This window comes from Mustela lutreola, chromosome 15, assembly GCF_030435805.1.
Source record: "Mustela lutreola isolate mMusLut2 chromosome 15, mMusLut2.pri, whole genome shotgun sequence".
In the NCBI taxonomy this organism is placed as follows: domain Eukaryota; kingdom Metazoa; phylum Chordata; class Mammalia; order Carnivora; family Mustelidae; genus Mustela; species Mustela lutreola.
In genome coordinates, this window is record NC_081304.1 from 16,336,498 (window position 1) to 16,357,491 (window position 20,994).

The following is a 20,994-nucleotide window of genomic DNA, read 5'->3' on the forward strand; positions in this document are numbered from 1 at the left end:
AATGAGACCAAGCTTTCAGCTTCCCCCTGGACATACATGGAGTCAAACAGCCATTTGAGAGGTCCAGAAAAAAGTTAAAATGTGAAAGATGAGCCAAAGAAGAACACAGTAAAATTAGGCAAACAGAACGTTTTCAGTAGATGCTTGTATCGTTTAATTCTATCAGGATAAACTGCAGGGAGGAAATTTTTTAAAGATTTTATTTATTTATTTATTTGTTTGTTTGTTTGTTTATTTGACAGAGAGAGAGAGCATGCACAAGTAGAGGGAGTAGCAGAGGGAGAGGGAACAGGAGTCCCTGACTCCTGAGCAGGGAGTCAGGCGAGGGACTCGACCCCAGGACCCTGGGATCGTGACCTGAGCCAAAGGCAGGTGCCTAACTGACTAAGCCACCCAGATGCCCCAAGGATATTTTTGAAGAGGTTGGTCCAAAAAGTAATTCCCATCATAACTTAATTCCCTCCCCCAATTGGGCAAGCCGCTTAAGCTTCCTGTGCTTAGTTTCCTTACCTATAAAATGGGAATAACAATGCTGCCTCCTATCTGGGGCTGTTGTAGGTATGGAAGAAGTTAACACCTAAAAGTCATTTAGAATAGTTCCTGGCATATGGTGAATCCTCAGCAAAAGTTAGCTGTTTCTTTTTTTTTTTTTTTTTTTTTCACTGTTTGTGTTTCATGCTTTGGACTTCATCAGTATATAATGTATTACATGTTCTCAGTGTAGGATTCTCAAGTTTGTCCTATCCTCCTCAATTGGAGAAGGAGTCTTCTTTTCATTCCATCAGTGACCACAGCAGAGCTGGGCCCTACCTGTGTTCAGCCAGTACTCATTAATGTGGCCCATTGTCACGCATGGGTAGGGAGAGAATTGGTGGTTTCCAGGAATAATAAGGATAATGGGACCATCTCCCAATTTGCAGAACAGAGGCTAACTGGGAAATCACAGGCTAGCTGAACCTGGCCCCCTTATGCACCTACAGCTTCCACCCGAGCCTCTCAAACCCATGACTTGAGAACATGCCCAGCCCAGGCTCTTACTGTGTCCCATTTTGCTCTGGCTCGCTCTTCCTCAAATTTAGCAAACTCCTTCCGGTCATGGATGGTGATGAGAAGCTTCCATATGAGCAGAGTAGCAAGGCCGATGAGCAAAATGGCCCCCATCACTGAAAGCAGGACGACCAGGATGTCAGGACCCTTGGGACACTCTGTCAGGAGAGAGCACAGAGTAAAGAGGTTATAAATATAGCAGGAATCACTTGAACTGGCTAGGAATAGATCTTCTTGACCAAGTAAGAAATTACTAGAAAGTTCTCTAAAGGAAACAAGACTTACAAAACACATCAACTAATTTTTTTAAAGGAAGAGGTGCTGACCTTTAAGACAGCAATAATCTGTCCCGAGTGGTTTAAATTAGAGGTCATAAGCAGGTCACCCATGGCAGAATTTGACCTAAGTGTTTATTAAAAATCTGATTTTATGTTCACTACACAGGCATTAAAATAAAAACTTAATAAAAATTTTTTTGATTTTTATTGGCAACATTGAATAATCAGGAGATTCTTCCCCTGAAATTTCAAATTCTTCTTCTCTTTAAAAAAAAAAAACAAAAAAACTCAGGGCCCCTGAGTGGCTCAGTTGTTAGATGTCTGCCTTCAGCTCAGGTCGTGATCCCAGGGTCCTGGGATCGAGCCTGTATCTGGCTCCCTGCTCAGCTGGAAGCCTGTTTCTCCCACTCCTTCTCCCTGTGCTTGTGTTCCCTCTCTTGCTATGTCTCTCTGTCATAAAAATAAGTAAAATCACTAATAAAAAGGTCTGAAAACTCTGAACCCACAGGGTATCCCTGGTGAGATGTGAGGAGAAGCTGTCCCCTGTAGATGGGACACATTTTATAGTTTGCCAGAATTCTCACCACCCTCTTTTCTCCACTAAAGAGAAGCAACATGTAACTTGTCATTGAGGCCATGCTACCTTGCACTCTGGAGCTAGACTGCCTGGGTTCGAATCCTGGCTTACCACTTACTTTGCTATGTGACCTTTGATAAATTATTTAACCTTTCTGGGTGTCTGTTTCCTATTTCTCCATGTTTAAAATGGAGAAAGTAATAGCACTGAACTCTAAAACTTATGAAGAATAATTAAGTTAAATATATTTCAAGAACTCAGAAGACTTCCTGGCACAGACTCGTGCTCAATAAATACCAGCTACCGTTATTACTGGCCTTCTTGTTATATCTGATTGATTTCACTAAGTTATTTACCTAGCTTCTGTAGACATCTGTGTTACCCTGATTCAGATACATACATCCCTGAGGGCTGGGAACCTAATGACCTTGTTAGAACACTTAAAGACCAGGAAGCCTGCCAACCAAGAGAATATTTTGGGCTCCTTCCCAAATTATTTCATCATCTAAAATCCTAACCCTATTGAGAGCTGACTTCCCGTTCAAACCCAGTCAACAACCAACAAGGACAGAGGTGCGTCACCCTTCTGAGGGCCAAGTTGAATATGCCCCACAGAGCTGTTTCCCATAAACCACAGGTGTCTGATGGGTGACCTCACTCCAGTGACTTCTCAGGTGTTATGTAATTAGGTGTTTGGATATATGCGTATTGATGGGTCTGGAGAGGATGTCACACCCACTTTCCACACTGTCTCCCACCTTCTTCTCTAAACATATACACTGTGCTCACCACACACGACCCAAAAACAACCACCAACACAAACCCAAGCTGGCTATTTCCCAAGCCACCAAATTATAACCTGTCTATAATTAAAGGAACATCTGGAGAGTGGCTCTGAGGTTCCAGTGTCTGAATTCCCAGGAATGAAGGGTCCCAGTTCTTCTGGGAAAAACAATTGTGAATTCTCTGGAAGACAGGGCTGACCCTCAAAGCTCCAAGTAATATCTCTTCAATTCTGCATATCAGTACAGGCAGGACAGGTAGAATGTGAAGAGACCTTCAGGGAGGGGCGCCTGGGTGGCTCAGTGGGTTAAGCCTCTGCCTTCAGCTCAGGTCATGATCTCAGAGCCCTGGAATTGAGCCCTGCATCAGGCTCTTGCTCAGCGGGGAGCATACTTCCTGCCACCACCAACCCTCCCCCCCACCCCCGGCCTGCCTCTCTGCCTACTTGTGATCTCTGTCCATCAAATAAATAAATAAAATCTTTTTTAAAAAGAGAGAGAGGGAGAGAGAGAGATCTTCAGGGAAAAACATCTGTTAAGCATTTATCCTGAAAGGAGTGGATGGTAAGTTTCCTAGCCACAGAAGCCAAGATCAAATGATCTCTAGACAGCTCCCTTAGCCACAGCGATGAGGAACCATGTGGGGACCTGAGGTCAAGAAAGACTGGGCAAGACTAACAGATTTCACAGAAGTATAGGAAGTCCAATTAAATGTGAATTTCAGATAAACAATGAATAGCTTCTCAGCCTGAGTATGCACTACATATTGCATGGGATATACTGTATTTGCCAGGAAACCCTATCTGGGAGTGATGAGGACTCAGCTCAGGGGATCCCACTCCATGCAGGCTGAACCCCACCCAGCCAATGCCAAGCCCTTTGGCAGTGCTGTCTCTACTGCCCTGAAGTGGCCCAGCCCTTCAGGGAGAGCATCTCCAAGGGCAAGAGTTAGGGAAGAGAATGAGAATAATCTCCTTCTGTACTCCAGGACCTCAAGTGCTACATTCTGCTTGAAGGCAGAGCCCCTGAAAATCATCAGAGCAGGGAGGGGAGAGGAGAGGCATAACTTGGAATTCAGGGGCAACAAGATAGGAAATGTAGGTCTGGGATCCCATTTCTGAAGGGGTCTCAGGGGTTATTTGTACCAGCTCAGGTTATCACCATCTTTGTTCCCCACAACTCCAGGTAATGGGTTCTGGTCTAAGAACACCAAGCCAAAAGATTTTGGTAAGTGATACAGCAGAAGCATCAGCAAAGACTGTTGTAGGAAAGTAATGTTAAACCCCAAAGCAAGAACACACCACCCTTCTGAAATGAGGAAGGAAAAAGGTGCAGATAGGGTGGGTATAGAAAAATCCATGAAAAGTGTTAACACAAGTGGATGGGAAAGTGTGTGGGGGGGCATGGCCAAATAACCCACATCCACTCCCCCAGATATACACCCATACTCTTCCCTTTCCCCTTCCCATGTCAGCTTTCCCTTGAGTCAGTAAACAAAACGAAGGCCAGACCCTTTCTTTACCTTCCTTCTCCCTTCTAAAAGTGAGAGCCCTGGGAAAGGCTGGTGAACAGTATCACAGGTTGGGGGCACCATGCTTTCCTCTACCCATGGGACCAGCAACACGCTGGCTTATAGAGATGTAGCAGAGCTTCTTTCCACTTTCAGCCCCTTGCTTCTCCAAGACGCCAAAATACTCCTAGCAGGTATCAAGATGGATATAAGCCTGCCTGTCTCCTGGGCATATTCAGTCCTATGAATTTATTCAAAAACCACTTATCGGGGCACCTGGGTGGCTCAGTGGGTTAAGCCGCTGCCTTCGGCTCAGGTCATGATCTCAGGGTCCTGGGATTGAGTCCCGCACTGGGCTCTCTGCTCAGCAGGAAGCCTGCTTCCCTCTCTCTCTCTCTGCCTGCCTCTCCGTCTACTTGTGATTTCTCTCTGTCAAATAAATAAATAAAATCTTTAAAAAACACACACACACACACACACACTTATCAACTATCTCAATACTTGATATCATCTTGATACTTGATACTTGCTATCATCTGCAGTTTCTGTAGATGACTGAGCCTAGTATGGATATAACAATAGATGAGACAGACAGTCCCTGTGCTCATGTAGCTTGTGATCTACAGAGGGAGATGGGGGATGAAAGAAAGCAATTTAATGCTGTGATGAAGGCCCTTCTAAGGGAAGCACAGTTGCTCTGAGAATGGAAGAGGAACACCCAACCGAAGCAGCAACACAGGTGCTGCAGGAGGTCTAAAGGCTCATTAGGAGAAGTGATGTGTCCAAAACAGAGGCACTCAAATACTGGGGTGTATCACAATTGCTGGGAACACTAATCAGGAACACAGAGGCTCATGGAAGTAGGACAGGGCTCAGGACTTGGGGTGTTTTTGTTTTTGTTTTTGTTTTTTTTAACAAGGGGGAACATACAAAAGTTTGAGACCCACTTTTCTAAAGCAGGGACCAGCAAACTATGGTCTGGGAACAAAATGTGGCTTGCCATCTGTTTTTGTAAATATGCTTGGGCTTGTGCATTAAATATATGCTCCTTTGCTGTTACAATGGCAGAGTAGTCATGGCAGAGACCCCATGGTCCGCAAAGCCTGAGATATTTAACATCTGGCCCTTTGCAGAAAGAGTTTGCTGCACCCTGGTCTGAAGGAAGATCTGAAGAAATTGCACCAGCTGTTAAGAATGTCAAGCAACTGACTGATTTAGTCTCTGCCTTCAGACATTGTTCCTTCACTCCCATAAGTTCCTGTCTACCCTCTGCCATACCATAGCCCTTGTCCCTCAACAGGGTCTGTATCGATTTACGTGTCCCTCTTCCCCAGCCTGTGAGTGCCACATCTTCTTATTGTGATATGCGCAGCCCCAAGTCCACTGGCTGATATATAATAAGTAGTCCACTGGCTGATATATAATAAGTACTCGAAAATATTTTCTAATGATTCACAGCTTAGTCTGTTAAGTGAAAGGAAGGAGACAGAGGAGGTGAAGGGAAGCAACAAATCTACCGTGACTGGATGGGGACAAGCCTGTGGTTGGTCTGTGCGTATGACAGATGAGTTCCTCCTGCTTCCAGAGGGCCTTGAGAGGAAGCACTAGCTCTTCAGTGTTCAGGACACCTTGGGTTGTTGCCTCAAATATAGCACCATGTCTCACGGTCAATACCTTAAATATCAGGCCTTCCCTTGAAGCACCAAGCTGCCTGCCCTGGGCAGCCACCGAGCTTTTAGTAGAGCAGGTGCTGAACAGTCCTAGACTTTAAATTCCATACTTCTGGGGCGCTGGGTGGCTCAGTGGGTTAAGCCTGCTCAGCAGGGAGCCCTGCTTCCCCCTCTCTCTCTGCCTGTCTCTCTACCTACTTGTGATCTCTCTCTGTGTCAAGTAAATAAAGAAAAAAAATAAATTCCTTACTTCTTAACATTGTCACCTTGAAAACTGCCATGATATATTTTGTCCCTTCATGGGGTCCGTATCTACCTCTTTTTTCCAAAAGGTTTTATTTATTTATTTTAGAGAGAGAGAGAGCACGAGTGGGTGGAAGGGCAGAGGATGAGGGAGAGAGAGAATCTCAAACAGACTCCCCGCTGAGCATAGAACCCAGTGCGGGCTCAATCCCATGACCCTGAGGTCGTGACCTGAGCCAAAATTAAGTCCAACGTTTAGCCAACTGAGCTACCCAGGCACCCCCTACCTTCTTCCTGTCCTTACCCACATTTTTACTTTTCTATCTCCTCAATTAGCAAAGTTGCTTTCTCACTAATATATGTATTTAAATATCACCCATAGCCCAACGACAGGCCCTAACTTACCACTTGTAAGGTCAGTCTTAACCCTGGTTGTTCTGTGTAAGAAGAGTGATGGGTAGAAATTATTGCCTACCATGGCCCTGAGGGTTCACTCACCTGGCTCTTCTACCACATAGAGAATGGATTTTCCACTTGAGTCTTCGTAGTACTGGAATCTGACGACACAGTCATCCTCATTCTTGTATGTACAATTCACTGCATCCTTGCCAGTATCCTCTGAGAAAGAGAAAAAGATGGGAGAATGAAAAATGACTCAATTTGTGGAAGACGGGGCCATCCCCAAGCTGCAGTTATGGGATTTCTGAGAAAGTATGCAATAGGAAACCCTATGCCTTACATTAGGCAGGATGTCTAGATTTGAGATGGCCTGGCAGTTACCTCTAGATGACCCTCACTTCTATATTTTGTTCCTCACTTCTGTATTTTGTCCCTCATGACCTCTTTTTGGTTCTTATTCATTATTCTGGAACAGACATGACATAACATATTCCGTGGTCTGATTCAAAGCCTTGCTCTCCCACCTGCTAGCTGTATAATGTTGGGGAAATTACTTGAACTCCTTGGCTCTCTCTTCCCTCATCTATAAAAGGAAAATGATACCCCACCTTGCCAAGGCTGGTAGAGAACCCAGTGGCATAAAGTGAACAGTACTGAACACACAGTGGGTGTTCCTGTCCCTCCCTTTCCCTTCTCTGCTTGCCCAAGGATTCTTAACAATTAATTGACTCAGCCGTTATATTTCTTCCACTTCTACTTCTGATCTAGTGTTCCTCTCCAGAGCCATCCCCTCTTCTCTGATTCCCTTCACAATTTGTAGGTTTCATCCCTTCTGATTCTGAACCCTCTTATTCTGACAGGGAAACTATAGGTATCCCTCCATCAGCTCCACTATATCCTCCAGTGATGAAGCCAGACAGGTAAAACTGACACGTGATGAGGTTAAGCAAATGTCCCAAAGTCACGCCATAAATGTATGGTGGAGCAGAACTAGAACTTGAGTCTCAGAGCACATCCTATAGCCTGGAACTCAACAAGCCTTCCGAAAACCAGTGGTATAAGAGTACAATGGAAAGGATGAGGATTTCCAGATTTAGTTCTAAGCTTAACTTGTTCAGGCAGGTTATGTAACTTTCCTGAGATTCCATTTCCTCATCTGCCAAAGGAGGATAGCAACAGTCCTACAGTTGTTCTTTACTGGGTTGTAGAGAAAAGGATAAGATGATGGGTACGGAAGGACACTTTCATAACTTTTCTAAGTTATACAATTCCACATAAACAAGCCTTCATTGTTATGATTATCATGGCATGGAGGGAAGGGGCAAGAGAAATACTTATCAGCTACCCTGTGATATCCATCTGGTCTAGGTAATAAAAAGCCTTCACATCTCTCTCAGCAGTCTCCCCAACTCCCAAGTTAATCATAGCATACATCCAATCTCCTCCAGAGGAAAAGCCGACTCTTCAAACTCAATCCCCAAATTACTACCCTCACTCCCAGCCCCACCTCTGATATTAGCCATAGGGTCCAGAGATCTGACCCTTTTCTATAACACCCCCAGCCAGAAGTTGAGTGACTGGTTGTATCTTACTGGGGCTCTCACTAAAAAACATGTTTCCTGCCTTCGTGAGAGATGGCTATCTCAAGAGATTACCATCTCCCTGATCCAGATAATCATATCAGACGTGCTGACAGCAGCAAAGATGATCGCCTTTTAAGTCAAGGTAAAGTAAAAACCAGAATAACTGCAAGCAAAAGTTTTGCTCCCCACTGAATTTTTTATCTGCCTTATTCCTGGAAGGGCTCTAGCATAGTGAGTTTAGCTAAAATCTATAAAGGTGAAGGTTTTCTCTCCAAAACAGCAAAGTGGTATGGTTGGCTACTGTTTAACACTCTTAGTTAAGTAAACTCTATAAATGCTTATAAGCTTCCTAAAATGATGCCTGTCACTCTGGCCTCAGTTTCTTCATCTGTAAAATGAGATGCAAAGCAGAGTTAGGGCTGCCTGAAATCAGGCATACTTTCAAGGTTACTTGTAGGATCTTACTGAGTCTGTGGGTGCTGGAAAGCAGATCGGGGAGGGACTGTGGAACCAACTAGTAGAGTGGAGGAGAACTCAGGGAAGACAGTTTTTAGGGAGTGCCTAGCATGCATCAGACCCACACAACATGCCTTTGAGGCGGGAGTTACTCTCCCGTGTTACTGATGAGAGTTGGACAGATTTGGGGATTCACTCACAATTTTAGAAGCTGTGTGTGTGTGTGTGCGCGGGCACGTGTGTGCATATGTGTGTGTGTGTGTGTGTACAACTCTGAGACATGCTGAACTTACTAAGCTCCTTCACAGACTCGATCTCATCACGACAGTACCGGCTGCAGGTGTTGTCCTCATGGAGGGCTCCTCGGTCAAACTTCTTACACTCCACACACTCCCTAAAAGAGAGGACACAGAGATTAAGACAAGGGAGGAACAAACTGTAAGGTTTCAGTCTGACTCAGACCTCCATACACTAGAAAGCTGCTCCACCTCAGAAAACAAACACCTGGACTACAATCCCGGGGGCCCAGAGGATCAAGTCTGGAGTTTGGGGTAGGAGGCCTGGCAGGCAGAGGGCCCCAGCACCCTCATTAAACTCCTTCATGGTCCATCTGAGAGTACGATAGGAAGTGAAGCCTATCCAGTTTGGGGAGCCTTAAAAACAGAATAGCTCATGTAATCTGGGAGCCCAGCGCAAAGGGAAATATTAGGTCCCTTGTTCAAAAATGACTAAGAATTACAACACAGGGCCAGCAAAACAGTAAACCAAGTGTGGGGCCCTTCTAAGCACAGGGTACAGATGCACAGGTTGCATACCCACGAGTCCAGGCCTGCTTAAACCGGCAAGAGAAATGGCAGGAGCACCCCCGACCTCCAGATGAGTGATGTGCGTACCCGTGACCTTCTCCCATGTTTGTCCTTCATAACTGCAGTCCCACATCTCCCACAGCGTCAGAATATCAGCACTGGGACATTCCCTGGAAACTCCCTGGTTTAGACTTCCTCCCAACTCAGGGTTTCAGGATGCCACCCCAGAGAGCAGGTTTCTCTGCCTGGAGTCCCTGAGGGTATTTCTTTGACCCCTGCCCAGTTGGCTGTCCCTCCAACATTGCCCAAACTTTCCGGTGGCAAGAGGAAAGCAAGCCTCTTAGCTGCAGCAGATTCCTCTTCTAAAGGTTTAGTGAGTAAGAGACAGACCCTGGAGTTGGCTGGTGGGGGTGGATTCTAGCCTGGGGGGCCCTCCTGCTCCTTCCAGCCCCCAGCTCTCTCCAACTCACTTCCGGGCCCACTCACTTCTTAAAGGTGCAGGCGTCAGGGCAGGTGGGGCACTTCTCGCAGGTGTCCCCGTAGGAGCCCGGCTGGATGCACACGCAGCTGCCGCACTCACACTTGCCCCGGCCGCTGCACAGCAGCCCGTTGCTGGACATGCAGGTGTCTGTGCGCGTGGTGCAGTTGCAGTAGTAGCCGGTCCAGTCCGAGTCACACAGGCAGTCCCCACAGCTGCACTGGCCGTGGCCTGGAAGCACACAATGGGGGGGGGCGGGGGCAGGGGGACAGTAGGTGAGGATCCCCACCATCCCCCCTCCTCCTGCTACGATTTCACCGCCTTCCTTTTTATTTTTTCATTTTTATTTTTATTTTCATTTTTATGTTCAGCTAGCCAACATAGAGCAGATCATTAGTGCTCAGTAATCCATTAGCTGCTCATCACATACGTGCCCGTGATGGGTGTTGAGGAGGACTCAGGGCCTTCTAGGTTTTCCTTTGATCCTCCCCAGGCCGAATCAACTGCCTGCCCTGTGCTCTCCTGGCACTTACATGGACCTTTATTTTAACCCTTATGATGAGCCCATTTGCTTGCCTATCCGTTTTTCTTTCTAGACTGTGAGCTCCACGATAGGACAGGACATATCAATTTGTCCATCAGGAGAGATTAGCATGACATCTAAAACAGAGGAGGCAGGCAGTTAATGTTTTATTTACTCAACAAATATTTCTTGAGCTCCGGCTGGGCACTGGAGGTTTGTCAGTGAACAGGACAGGCAAGGTCCCTAAGACCCCTAGAGCTTATGTCCCAGTTAAATTCCTGGGAAACAGACGTAACGTTCACCAGCGTGTGCCTTGTTTGTGCTGTGTTATCGTAGTGTGGAAAAGATGCGCTCACAGTGCTGCAGGAGTGGGGAATGGGAGCGAGGGGCGTGGGGTGGGGGTTAGGTTGGCTAAATGCAGATGTTACCTCTCAGAGCTACACCCCACTAATCACTTAACAAGGCTTGAAAACTTGGCGCCCAAACTCGGAAGAAAAGATGACTCATTCTCAAGGATTCTGAATCAGGAAGAAGGGGATGAATAATAAAAATCTGATTGTTAATCAGAGGAAAGGCAGGGAGCAAGGGGGAAGTAACCTCCCTTGGTCTGAAAACCAGGCCACTGAGAGGAGCAAAAGAGCCCCAAGGTGGTAGAGGAGAGGGAGGTGCCTAGGCAGGCTCAAACAGCCTGCTCGCTGGTGCCTTCTGTCCCCCCAGTGACAGCCGGGCAAGCGGGGGGCCCCCACACTGTCCACTACACCCAGCTTTCAGTGACAGCTCCTGGACAGGGAAAGGCCGACACTACAGGGGACTGGCAGCACTCAGAGGCCTTGGCTGCCTCAGAAACTCCATAGTGTTTCCTTTGTGCGGCCAAACAAAGTGATCTTTGAGAGACGGACTGCCAGGCCAGAGGGGCATGAGGCTGGGCATCAAGCTGCAGGCTAGAGCCAGCAGGCCAATCCCAAGCTCTGGCAGGGTCAGCCCTTAGAAGGAAGCCACAGTGTGGTAATGTCACAGGACGGGCACCCCGCCAGCAAAAGGGTGGCTGAGCCTGGGTTCACAGAGAAGTCAGAAGAGGGGGGTGAGGAGTGAAGAGAAAGTATTAGAAAGAGGAGGGAAATAGGAAAGAAAGCAGCAGGGGAGGGAACAGGGAGGCACAGGCATTTCGGGTCCTGGGGAACACACCCACTTTCCCTAAACAGCTGGACCTTCTGGGCAGATGCCTAGCTCCACTCCCCTGCTTTATGAGCCAGCACTTTGTTTGACATTCTCCTTCCTCCATGAAGCCACCCAGGCTTCCACTGCCTACAGTGAGTCTCTCTGCAGTGGACTCCTATAACTAACTATTCCCCCAGGACACCTCACTTCTGGCAGGTTCTGCCTCATGCTGTGAGTTGTCCGTAGGTAAGTTAATTCAGGGCAAAACTGTCTTATCCGTGCCTCTCGATCCCACAACACTACAGCACAGAGCCCGGCTCAGGGGCGCCCCATCAATCTATGCTCGTGGACGTGGCAGGTGGAGGGTCCCTTGAGGACAAGGATGCACTCCCTATTGTCTGAGGCAGGGTGTTCATAACATGTAACCATAAAGGTCATAGCCCTGTGGGAAGTGGGGAGAGGGGAGGTCAGAGACTGGGGAAAAAGCTAAGTCGCGGCACGCCATCCCTACAGCAAAGAACAGACCACAGGCCAGCAGCTCTGGGGAGAGACAATGGTGAACCAGTGTATAAGCTGAGAGGTCAGGAATCATGCACGACCCCTGTTCACCCATTTGGACTCAGTGCCTGGCACAGAACAGGTGTTCAGTAAGTGTGTGTCCCTGAGTATCTGTCACTGGAGAGTGTAACAGTGGCACCACGGGGTCTAGACCCAAAACCAGTGGGCACACAACACTCTGGCTGAAAGCCAGGGAGGGAGTCATTTTGGAGACTACAGTAGCTGACTGGGGTTTCCCCATGAACTAGGCTGGAGCACACCCAGGACAAGTTGTTCTTGCACCGGTAGGAGGCAGGAAGCAGGCTGCTGACCCGGGCAGCTTTGTTTTATGGCTTCAGGGTGGCCAGCAGCCGACGGAAATGCACTCTGGACGGGATCCCTCCCACGTGGTGTCACAACAGACCAGAATCCATGAGGAGGTGGCACGGAGGAGGTATAGACCTCCTTCTGTCCCTGGTACCCCCCAAGGGGCGGTCTGTAGTCTCCCACATCAAACTTGCCCATTCCCCTTGGCACTCTGAATACGATGGAAGTACTATTAAACATTTAAATGAGCCGAAATTCCTGCCTCATCCCCAATTCAAACTGCTGTTGGTGTGTGTGTGTCTGTGTATACCTGATCTCTCTCTCTCTCCCCTAATCTCCTTGATTCATTTCTCCAATCTCTCTCTCAGATTTTGTTGGCATGAGCAAAGGAAATAATGTTGCAGATTTAAAAAAAATAAGCCATTTTTCTGTTACATGGGCATGCTTTAGAATGACACAGATTTACCTTTCTGATCAAACTTTTAAAAGACTGATGTTAGAGTGAATATTTGAGTGGATGAGCTCAGCTCGTTAAGCCCCAATGCAAAGGAAGCCGATCTGAGTCATAGCTTAGATCACCATAGAAGCCAATTACAATCTCTGTGGATAGGCCACACCATACACCCAAAAACCAATCCCAACCAGTTTGCAAATGTCTCCCATCTTTCTGTCACAAGAGGGATCAAGCCTCAGCCATCAGAGCCCAGCAAAAATCTATCGCTACTCAGAGCTGCCTGTCTGCTTGTCTGCTGCTAAGAGTCAGCATGTCTGCAGATAAAGACTTAATCATATTAGCTGGATTTCTTCTAGCTGGGAAAGCATCCTTGGAGTGGTCTTTGGGGCAAGGAAAAAACAGCTTGAGATTTCCAATGGGGCTCCAAATTTTACTGAATTTTTGTCATGAGAAGGACAAAACCTCAGAATCCTTCAGGGAAGAGGACTCAGCATCATAATTCTCCACCAGCAGGCCGGACCTCTCAATGGCAGGCGCTTTTGCCCATTTATGTCCTGTCCAGCATGCCGGCCACTAGCCGCACATGGTTCCTGAGCAAAAGAGGACCCAACATTTTCATTTTTTCTCTTAATTTAAATTTATTTAACTTTTGCTCACATTATAATTCCACTTAGTGAATTTAAATTTAAATTTAAATAGCCACATGTGGCTACTATATATGTAGTAGCCACATGTGGCTACTATATTTGACAGCACAAATCTGGGACAAAGTGCCAAGAGTGATAACAAAATAGTGCCAACAGACCAACAGAGCTTACAATTTTCCTGCCACTGTTCCAAGTGTATGGGCTCCTTAAATGGGCTCCATTGCCTTGCCTTTTTTTTTTTTTTTTTAACTATTTTCCAAATCTTATAATGAAAAGACAAATTCACATAAAAGAAATATTCCTAAATTTACTAGATATTCTGATATATATTTTCCAAACCTGTAGCTACTAAAAATCTAATTACCGTCAGTCAGTGATTTTTTTTTTTTTAACCTAAAAAAGGGGTTGGTCCCTAACTTGAAATGATTAGGAGGAACCAGCGACTTAAAGTATTAGCAGAAGGGCAGATGAGAGAAAAGAAGAAAACTGTCTTCACCTTCGAGCTTCTCCACCCTGCCCCGTGCCATTCTAGGAGGGAAGTCCCTCGGAGCCCAAGCTCACTTCTGCCTCTGTGTGCACCCCAGGAGCAAGGACTTGGGGGGCTGAGAGGGATTAAAGAGAACCTCCTTCTGTTTTCTGCCGTGGGAGTGGGACACCATCCACACCATCCACTCGGCTCTGCCTGCCGGGCCTTGGGTCTAAAGTCTCCAGAGGCCACAGATGAGCGAGTGTGCATGGGGACGGGAACGCGGGTAGTTCTACTCACCTGAGCACATCTCCCCCTTGTAGCGGACGCAGGAGAAGTCATCACACTCACAGTACTTGCCCGTGATCTTGCCGAAGTCACTGCTGTGGCAGACGCACTGGCCACACAGGCATTCGCCGCGCTGGCTGCAGGCGGGCTGGCCCTCCTGGGGGCTGCACTCGTCCTGCTGGGAGGGCCGGTAGTCCTCTTCCGAGCACTCGCACTGGGACCCCAGCCAGCCGGGCCCGCAGAGGCACACCCCGCACTCAAAGGTCCCGTTGCCATTGTTGCAGCGGGGGCTGGAAGGCTCGGCGTGGGCCTGGCATGCACAGTCACAGTCAAAGGTGACCTGGACCGTGAGGCTGTCTTTGAAGCCCACAGGCTTGATGGTGAAGGACTTCTCCTTCTCCTGGGGACAGCCACGCACCTTGGCCTCAATGCTGAAGCTCACCTGGGAGGAGAGTAGGACCGCAGTCAGACTCGGGAGGACCCTGTTAACACTCCAGTCCCAGAGGGAAAGAAGCTGGGTCCTGTGCTGTCCTGCCCCACCCGGGAATACCAAACTTGGGGGGGGGGGGTGGGCGCTGACCCCCAGCAACTTGGAGTTCTTCAGCCTCCCCACGACCCAGGTCTGCAAAGCAAAAAGGAGAGCCTGGGGACAGTGGTCCAGTTATATCTGGCTGGGTGCACAGACGTAATTTATAGGCATGGGCTATGCTGGGGCTTTTTAATTCCACATATGAAATAAGCCAGCTCGTGCAGAACAGAACGTGTGATCTTATAAACCTTCTGCTCTGGCCAACTAGGCCAGCTGAACTGAGTACACAATGTCATATGTCTTTGTAGCAAGACACACAAAGCATATTTTGCACCACACAATACCACACAGTGACCAACCACAGGTTTAATTTCCATAGAACATTTCATCACTTGTTCTGTCATATACCTTTCTGGCCAATATTTCATGCATAGGGTATGTGCACCTGTTCTAGAATATAGATAGGCAGACATACGGACAGGTGGATAGAGATGGGTATATACATGCTGTAGATATAAATGGTCTAGATATAACAGCTACCCCCCTTTTCTGCTTCCCTCCCTCTTCACCAGCCCCTCCCCTTTAGGCAGAAGCAGAAGAGAACCAACCACTTGGGAAAGAAAGCCCCAGAGGCCACAGAGGGACTGGAGGAGCAGAAAGAACATTTGCATTCTGTAAGCCTATGAGAGCGGGTGTTTGGTCTTTTTTGCCGGTTCCGTTTGCTGTTGAATCTCCAGCAGCTAGAATGATGCCTGGCATGAAGTCAGTGCACAGTCAATACTTAATAGATGACTCTGCCATCTCACATTGTAGAGGGAAGAAAGACATTACCTTCGGGGAGGTTGGAGACTGGTTGGGGCTGAATGCAAGAAATATTTTCATTTGCAAACAACTATGCATATGCAAACAGAGATCATGTAAATGCACATTTTTTAAAAATCCTGATGGCGAAGGTTACCTAACAGAGAAGTTTAGACAAGAGGAGCCTCAAAGGAAAAGGCTGGCCATTCCACAATATCTAACCTCTCATGACCTTCAGGAAGAAGGTGCCAAGAAGGAAGGGGAGGGATGCCCACAGATGCTCGGGGGGTACAGGCCTTGCCCAGCTCAGCCCACCTCACCGTGTCTCCAATCTTGAGTCCGACACAAGACTTGAGGCCTGGGATGACCTCGTTGTTGAGACAGGTGGCGTTGAAGGACAGAGACAACTCCTCAGGGAGGTCACGCACTTCCAACTCTACTTTAGAGCGGATTTTCTAAGCAGGAAGGAGCAAAAGAAGGTAAGGAGATGAGCCGAGAGGAACGAATTCCATCCCAAACAAATTCTGTTGGGGGCCCCGGACTCCCTGGCAGTACCAGATGCTGAGGCCCGCTTGGAAGCTGCCAGAGGAGAGCATCCCTAGGAACGTGTTTCTTACTACATTTCCTGCCCAAGACCTGTTTCTCTCTCTCTGCACTGGTACCTGGGTGACTCTCGGTAAAATCTAAATCAGTTCCACCCTCCTGCAAGCCTCAAGGATGTGCTAAAAGGGAGTGCCAGTACTGGTCCCCTTGGAGAGTGGCCATTTTTACCAAATTTTTAAACCAACCGCACCTTCCCCAGGGCTCAGCTTCCTCTCCTCCTTGCTGTTGGAGCCCCGTCCCTCACCCCGTCCTTCCTCCGATTTCAGGACTCTGCTCCTGCCTCACCACCCGCCTCACCCTCTCCTTCCCATCCACTTCCTCTAAGCTCTTCACGCGTCACCCCTAACACTTCTTGGCATTTCTTTCAGAGCCATTTCTCTCTCAGGAGGCCGCATTCCTCCCAGGGCCGGCCAGCCGTGAGCCTCTAGAAAAATAAGACCAATGGGGCTCCTGGGTGGCTCAATGGGTTAAAGCCTCTGCCTTTGGCTCAGGTCATGATCCCAGGGTTCTGGGATCGAGCCCCGTGTCAGGTTCTCTGCTCAGCAGAGAGCCTGCTTCCCTTCCTCTCTCTGCCTGCCTCTCTGCCTACTTGTGATCTCTCTCTCTCTCTGTGTCAAATAAATAAATAAAATCTTTAAAAAAAAAAAAAAGAAAGAAAGAAAGATAGAGAGATAGATAGAGAGATAGATAAGAGGAAGGCCAGGAAGGCTGCATGGTGGGCTAGCATCCAGGACTCCCAAATCTGAACCCTCCTGGGTCATGCCAAGCGAGGTAGACTCCTAGCAGGCCTATTCCATACGCAAGACACTTACGCCATAAGCATCAACAATGAGCTGAAGGACATTGCTGGAGTCGGTAGACAGAATCCCCACTGTGGTCCCTGGGATGAGCTCGCTGTAGTTCTAGGAAGACAAAGGATGTGCAAGGCTGACTGAATGAAGAGGGTGGTTTCCAAAGGCCTCCCCAAATCAGACTGAGGGTCTTGAAATGAAGATTGAGGGAACAAAGGGTTATTTTACTTGTTACTGCCAGTAATAAATCTAGCAGTTTTTCAGCCCTGAATAAAATAAAATAAAATATATAAAATTTTATTAATTAATTAATTAATTAATTTTAATAAATAAGAAAATAAAAACAAGGAACTTCTCATACCCCTCACACCCACTAAATGACTCCCCTCTGGTTCTGCAAACACCAGCACACCTGTTCTGCTAGGTTCAAAGTTGGGGGAGAGAAGCAATAAAAAGGAATCACTAGCTCCTGGGAATAAGCTGGAGGAGGGTCTTTCCAGGCTGGGGACAAGGGCTCATGGTAGGGCATGCTGGGTCCCCAACACAGCTCTACCCATCATCACAAGCCACGCTCTGGGCAGCCCTGGGGGCATAGTCACCTGGTAGAGATTGACTACATTGGCAGTTACTGCAAAGATCAAATTGATGTTTTTCTGGGATAGCTTCTCGGTCATCAGCCCCAGAGAGGGATAATCCTGGAAGAAGGGAGGACATGGAGGTCGGTTAAGAATTCACCTCTATTCACATACATCCCTGGATCCTACACTTTAGACCTTGGCTGATTTGGGCCGTGGCCCACACAGTGGTGGTGCTTAAACATTTCCACCCCAAGATCACTGTGAGCCAAGGGAGAAAGGAGCAACACAAACCCAGCTGTGAACCCCAGGGACAGATGAAGAGGCAGAGGCTGGTGGTGTCAAAACCAAGCATCTCTTTCTTGCCGCTAGACTTCAGTGTGTTCACACCAAGAAGCAGGTTCCATGAGCCAGGTATTGTCAGGCCTCATTTTGTTTTCCATCAACTCATTTAACAAACGTTTATTGAATGACAGATATATTATAGTCTCTGCCTCCAGGGAGCTCCTGGTCTGGTGAGGATGACAGGTACATACAACTACAAAACAAAGCCAAGATCCAAAGCATGGCATCGCAAGGTGATGCTGGGGACCAGAGGAGAGGGGTGGGTGAGGGGCAGGAAGTAAGGAGGGAGCAGCAAAGCGGAACTTGGAGTCTTCCTACCCCTCGCTCTCCATCGTACATGTGTCAGGCTTCATTGTGAAGTTTCCTCGTTCTGTAGCCACTTCAAGTGCCTCGGCCTGGTGTGTGTGCTTCCTCATGGTGGTCTCAGCCTTCCTTGCCAGTCAGCATTCATGTCTGTCCCTCTTGCACTTACCCCTGAGGCAGCCCACTCTTTGTTCCCCATGGAGTGGTCTTCTTTTTGGTAGTTCTTCTCCTTCCTTAGGACCCAGCTCAGGTCCCGCCTTCTCTGGGAGGCCTTCCTTGGCCATCCCAGGTCACGATGAGCTTTCCTCCTCTGAATCTCTAAAGCCCTTATAGATGGTGCTACTCCTTTAGCACTAATCACGCGTCTTGTATTCTTGGTAGCACATCTCCTCAACTAAACCACAAAGTGGGGGACCTTCCATTGTCCCTTTATCTCCTTCAGCCCCTGGGAAGCTGCCATGCCTAGAGTAGGTGTCAATGCTTACTACTGACTCATCCAATGCCTGGCAGTGCCCGACTTGGACATGGCTGACACCAAGGAACTCAAGTCACAACGGGATGCTGGTGAATCATGAACATGTCTCTGGGATTCCCTAGGCCTTGCAGGATCATCCAGCTCAGACCCCTCCCTTTAAACAGGTATATCATGAAGCCACCTAGACAAAGAGCTGCTATATTGTCTTTAAGAGATGAAGAATTCACACCTACCCCCAGATACACAGGGTATCAGTACTCTGAAGGTCTTACATTTCTTGACGGTTTAGGGCAATTAAACTCCCTCCCTCTTATTTGACCCTCTAAGGCCATAGAAAATAACCTTTCAGAAGCCTTCTCAGGTATCAGCTAAACTTCTTTGTTCCAAGCTAAGTGACTCGGTCCCCCTCAACCTTTCCCCACGGGAAAAGATCTCCATTCTTTTGATGATCTGCGTCTCTTTTTCCTCAGTCTTCTGCTAACAACCCCAAGTGAGCATAGTATTCCAAGAAAAGGATGATCTGTACACAGAAGATAGGAAGGCCTGCCTTCGGGTCCATTCTGGATGCCATGATGCTGCTGGTGGTGCTGGAGGCAGTGGAGGTGGTGGCAGCAGTGACCCCAGCCAGGACCACTTACAATGGCTGTGCCATCTGTCCCCTGGATGAGGATGTCCAGTTGCTGTGGGAGGCAGTGGGAGGATAGCCTGAAACAAGGCCCACGCCCTGCCCCGGGGAAGGGCTGCCATTTTCATAGTCACACAAAGGCTCTGCCTGGGTTAGGGCAGACCTGACCACAGTGAATTGGGACCACAAGAATCTCACCATGGTAGTGGAGGCAGAGTAGTGGTTGTCACTGCCAATGTGACACTCCCCATCGTTGGGCTGGACAATGCCTGCCAGCCTTCCATCCAACGCTATATGGGTCTTGGCATCAGTGGTAAACACCAGCAAGTGGGATGCATCATTCCTCCAGCCAATCTTCTCCTGTTAAAAAAAAAAAAAAAAAAAGCAAAAGAGAGAAAGCAACTTTAGCCATGTCATTGGTAGATGGCAAACACCCAAGGACTTCCACTCTTGAAGGGCTGAGTAAGTCATCTAGAACACAAGTCCCCCTGGAACACAAGATGGAGCTTTTCCAGTTTGAGGATTTCTGTTCTCTTAGGAAAGGAGACTCAGCTGATTAGTTCAAGCAGCTGAAAGATACCTACTTCAACTCCAAATATAACTTTTCCAATGATAATCACATGGCCTGTCTAGAAACCCACCTGCACCGGCAGAGCTGGGAGCGGCTAACAAACTCCCATGTGAACATCTGCCCACTTTGCTCAGGTTAAGTCTACCCAGCCTTGACTCTGATACACTCCTAGAGAAGGCAGGATGATGCTCTCCCCAGAAAACATCCGGCATCACTGAGGTTCAAAAACATGTCAGCTCTGGCCGGGGGTTGATACAAACAAAGGTTGCCTATCAGGAGAAACTTCTTGCTCATGCTGTACAAAACTCAGCTTGGTTCCTCTTCTTTCACATCCATATCCCCACAGTTGAACCACTTCCTTCCGCCATTTTTTTTTTTTTAAGATTTTATTTATTTATTTGACAGAGAGAGATCACAAGTAGGCAGAGAGGCAGGCAGAGAGAGAGAGAGAGGAGGAAGCAGGCTCCCCGCTGAGCAGAGAGCCCGATGCGGGACTCGATCCCAGGACCCTGAGATCATGACCTGAGCCGAAGGCAGCAGCTTAACCCACTGAGCCACCCAGGCGCCCCCTTCCGCCATTTTAATCTGTGTCAACCACACCAGGTGCTCTGTGCCCTCCAAACTCACGTCACAGACTGTAGCCTGCATGATGGCATCAAAGCCACCCTCTGGGGCATCTCGGTTCCGTGACACATTCTGCTTCTTCACCTCCTCATTGAAGCGGGTGACCTGGTCAGTCAGCGTCAACACATGTTTGTAGCCAAACATAGGCAAACAGGTGGCCTTCACGCTGGGGAGGAAGGAGGATAATTTAAGCAGATATCCTGATGGAAAAGGTCACATGGGGAGTGAGAGGGACAGAGGGGGAGGCAAACATGCATGGCAAGCACACTGCCCAGGCCAATCCTATACAACCGCAATTAACCAGACAGTTCAGACCCCAAGCCCCTCCTATCACCTGAGCCATCACATTGGCTTTCCCTCCAGCTAGCCTAGAAGGTAAGACAGTGAGTTGTGGAACCAGACTATCTGGGTTCAAGTCCCAGTGCCTAGTCATGGGACTGTAGACAAGCTTCTCTATAAAAATGATGACATGATTAATCCTATCTCCTAAGAGCTGTGTGAGGCTTAAAGGAGCTAATTTATG

General features: G+C 47.9%; 1 protein-coding gene across 1 annotated transcript in view; it reads right to left on the reverse strand.

The window, feature by feature from the left end:
- Window positions 1-20,994, reverse strand: part of ITGB3 (integrin subunit beta 3) — a 51,623-nt gene that overhangs the window by 5,629 nt on the left and 25,000 nt on the right. Inside the window, exons 5-14 of the mRNA XM_059148246.1 lie at window positions 20,475-20,637; window positions 19,475-19,636; window positions 17,553-17,648; window positions 16,975-17,064; window positions 15,875-16,014; window positions 14,242-14,666; window positions 9,838-10,060; window positions 8,839-8,939; window positions 6,606-6,725; window positions 1,039-1,205 (exon numbers count right to left, since the gene is read on the reverse strand). Of these exons, the coding sequence (XP_059004229.1) occupies window positions 1,039-1,205; window positions 6,606-6,725; window positions 8,839-8,939; window positions 9,838-10,060; window positions 14,242-14,666; window positions 15,875-16,014; window positions 16,975-17,064; window positions 17,553-17,648; window positions 19,475-19,636; window positions 20,475-20,637 (1,687 nt within the window). The remainder of the gene's footprint in view (window positions 1-1,038; window positions 1,206-6,605; window positions 6,726-8,838; window positions 8,940-9,837; window positions 10,061-14,241; window positions 14,667-15,874; window positions 16,015-16,974; window positions 17,065-17,552; window positions 17,649-19,474; window positions 19,637-20,474; window positions 20,638-20,994) is intronic.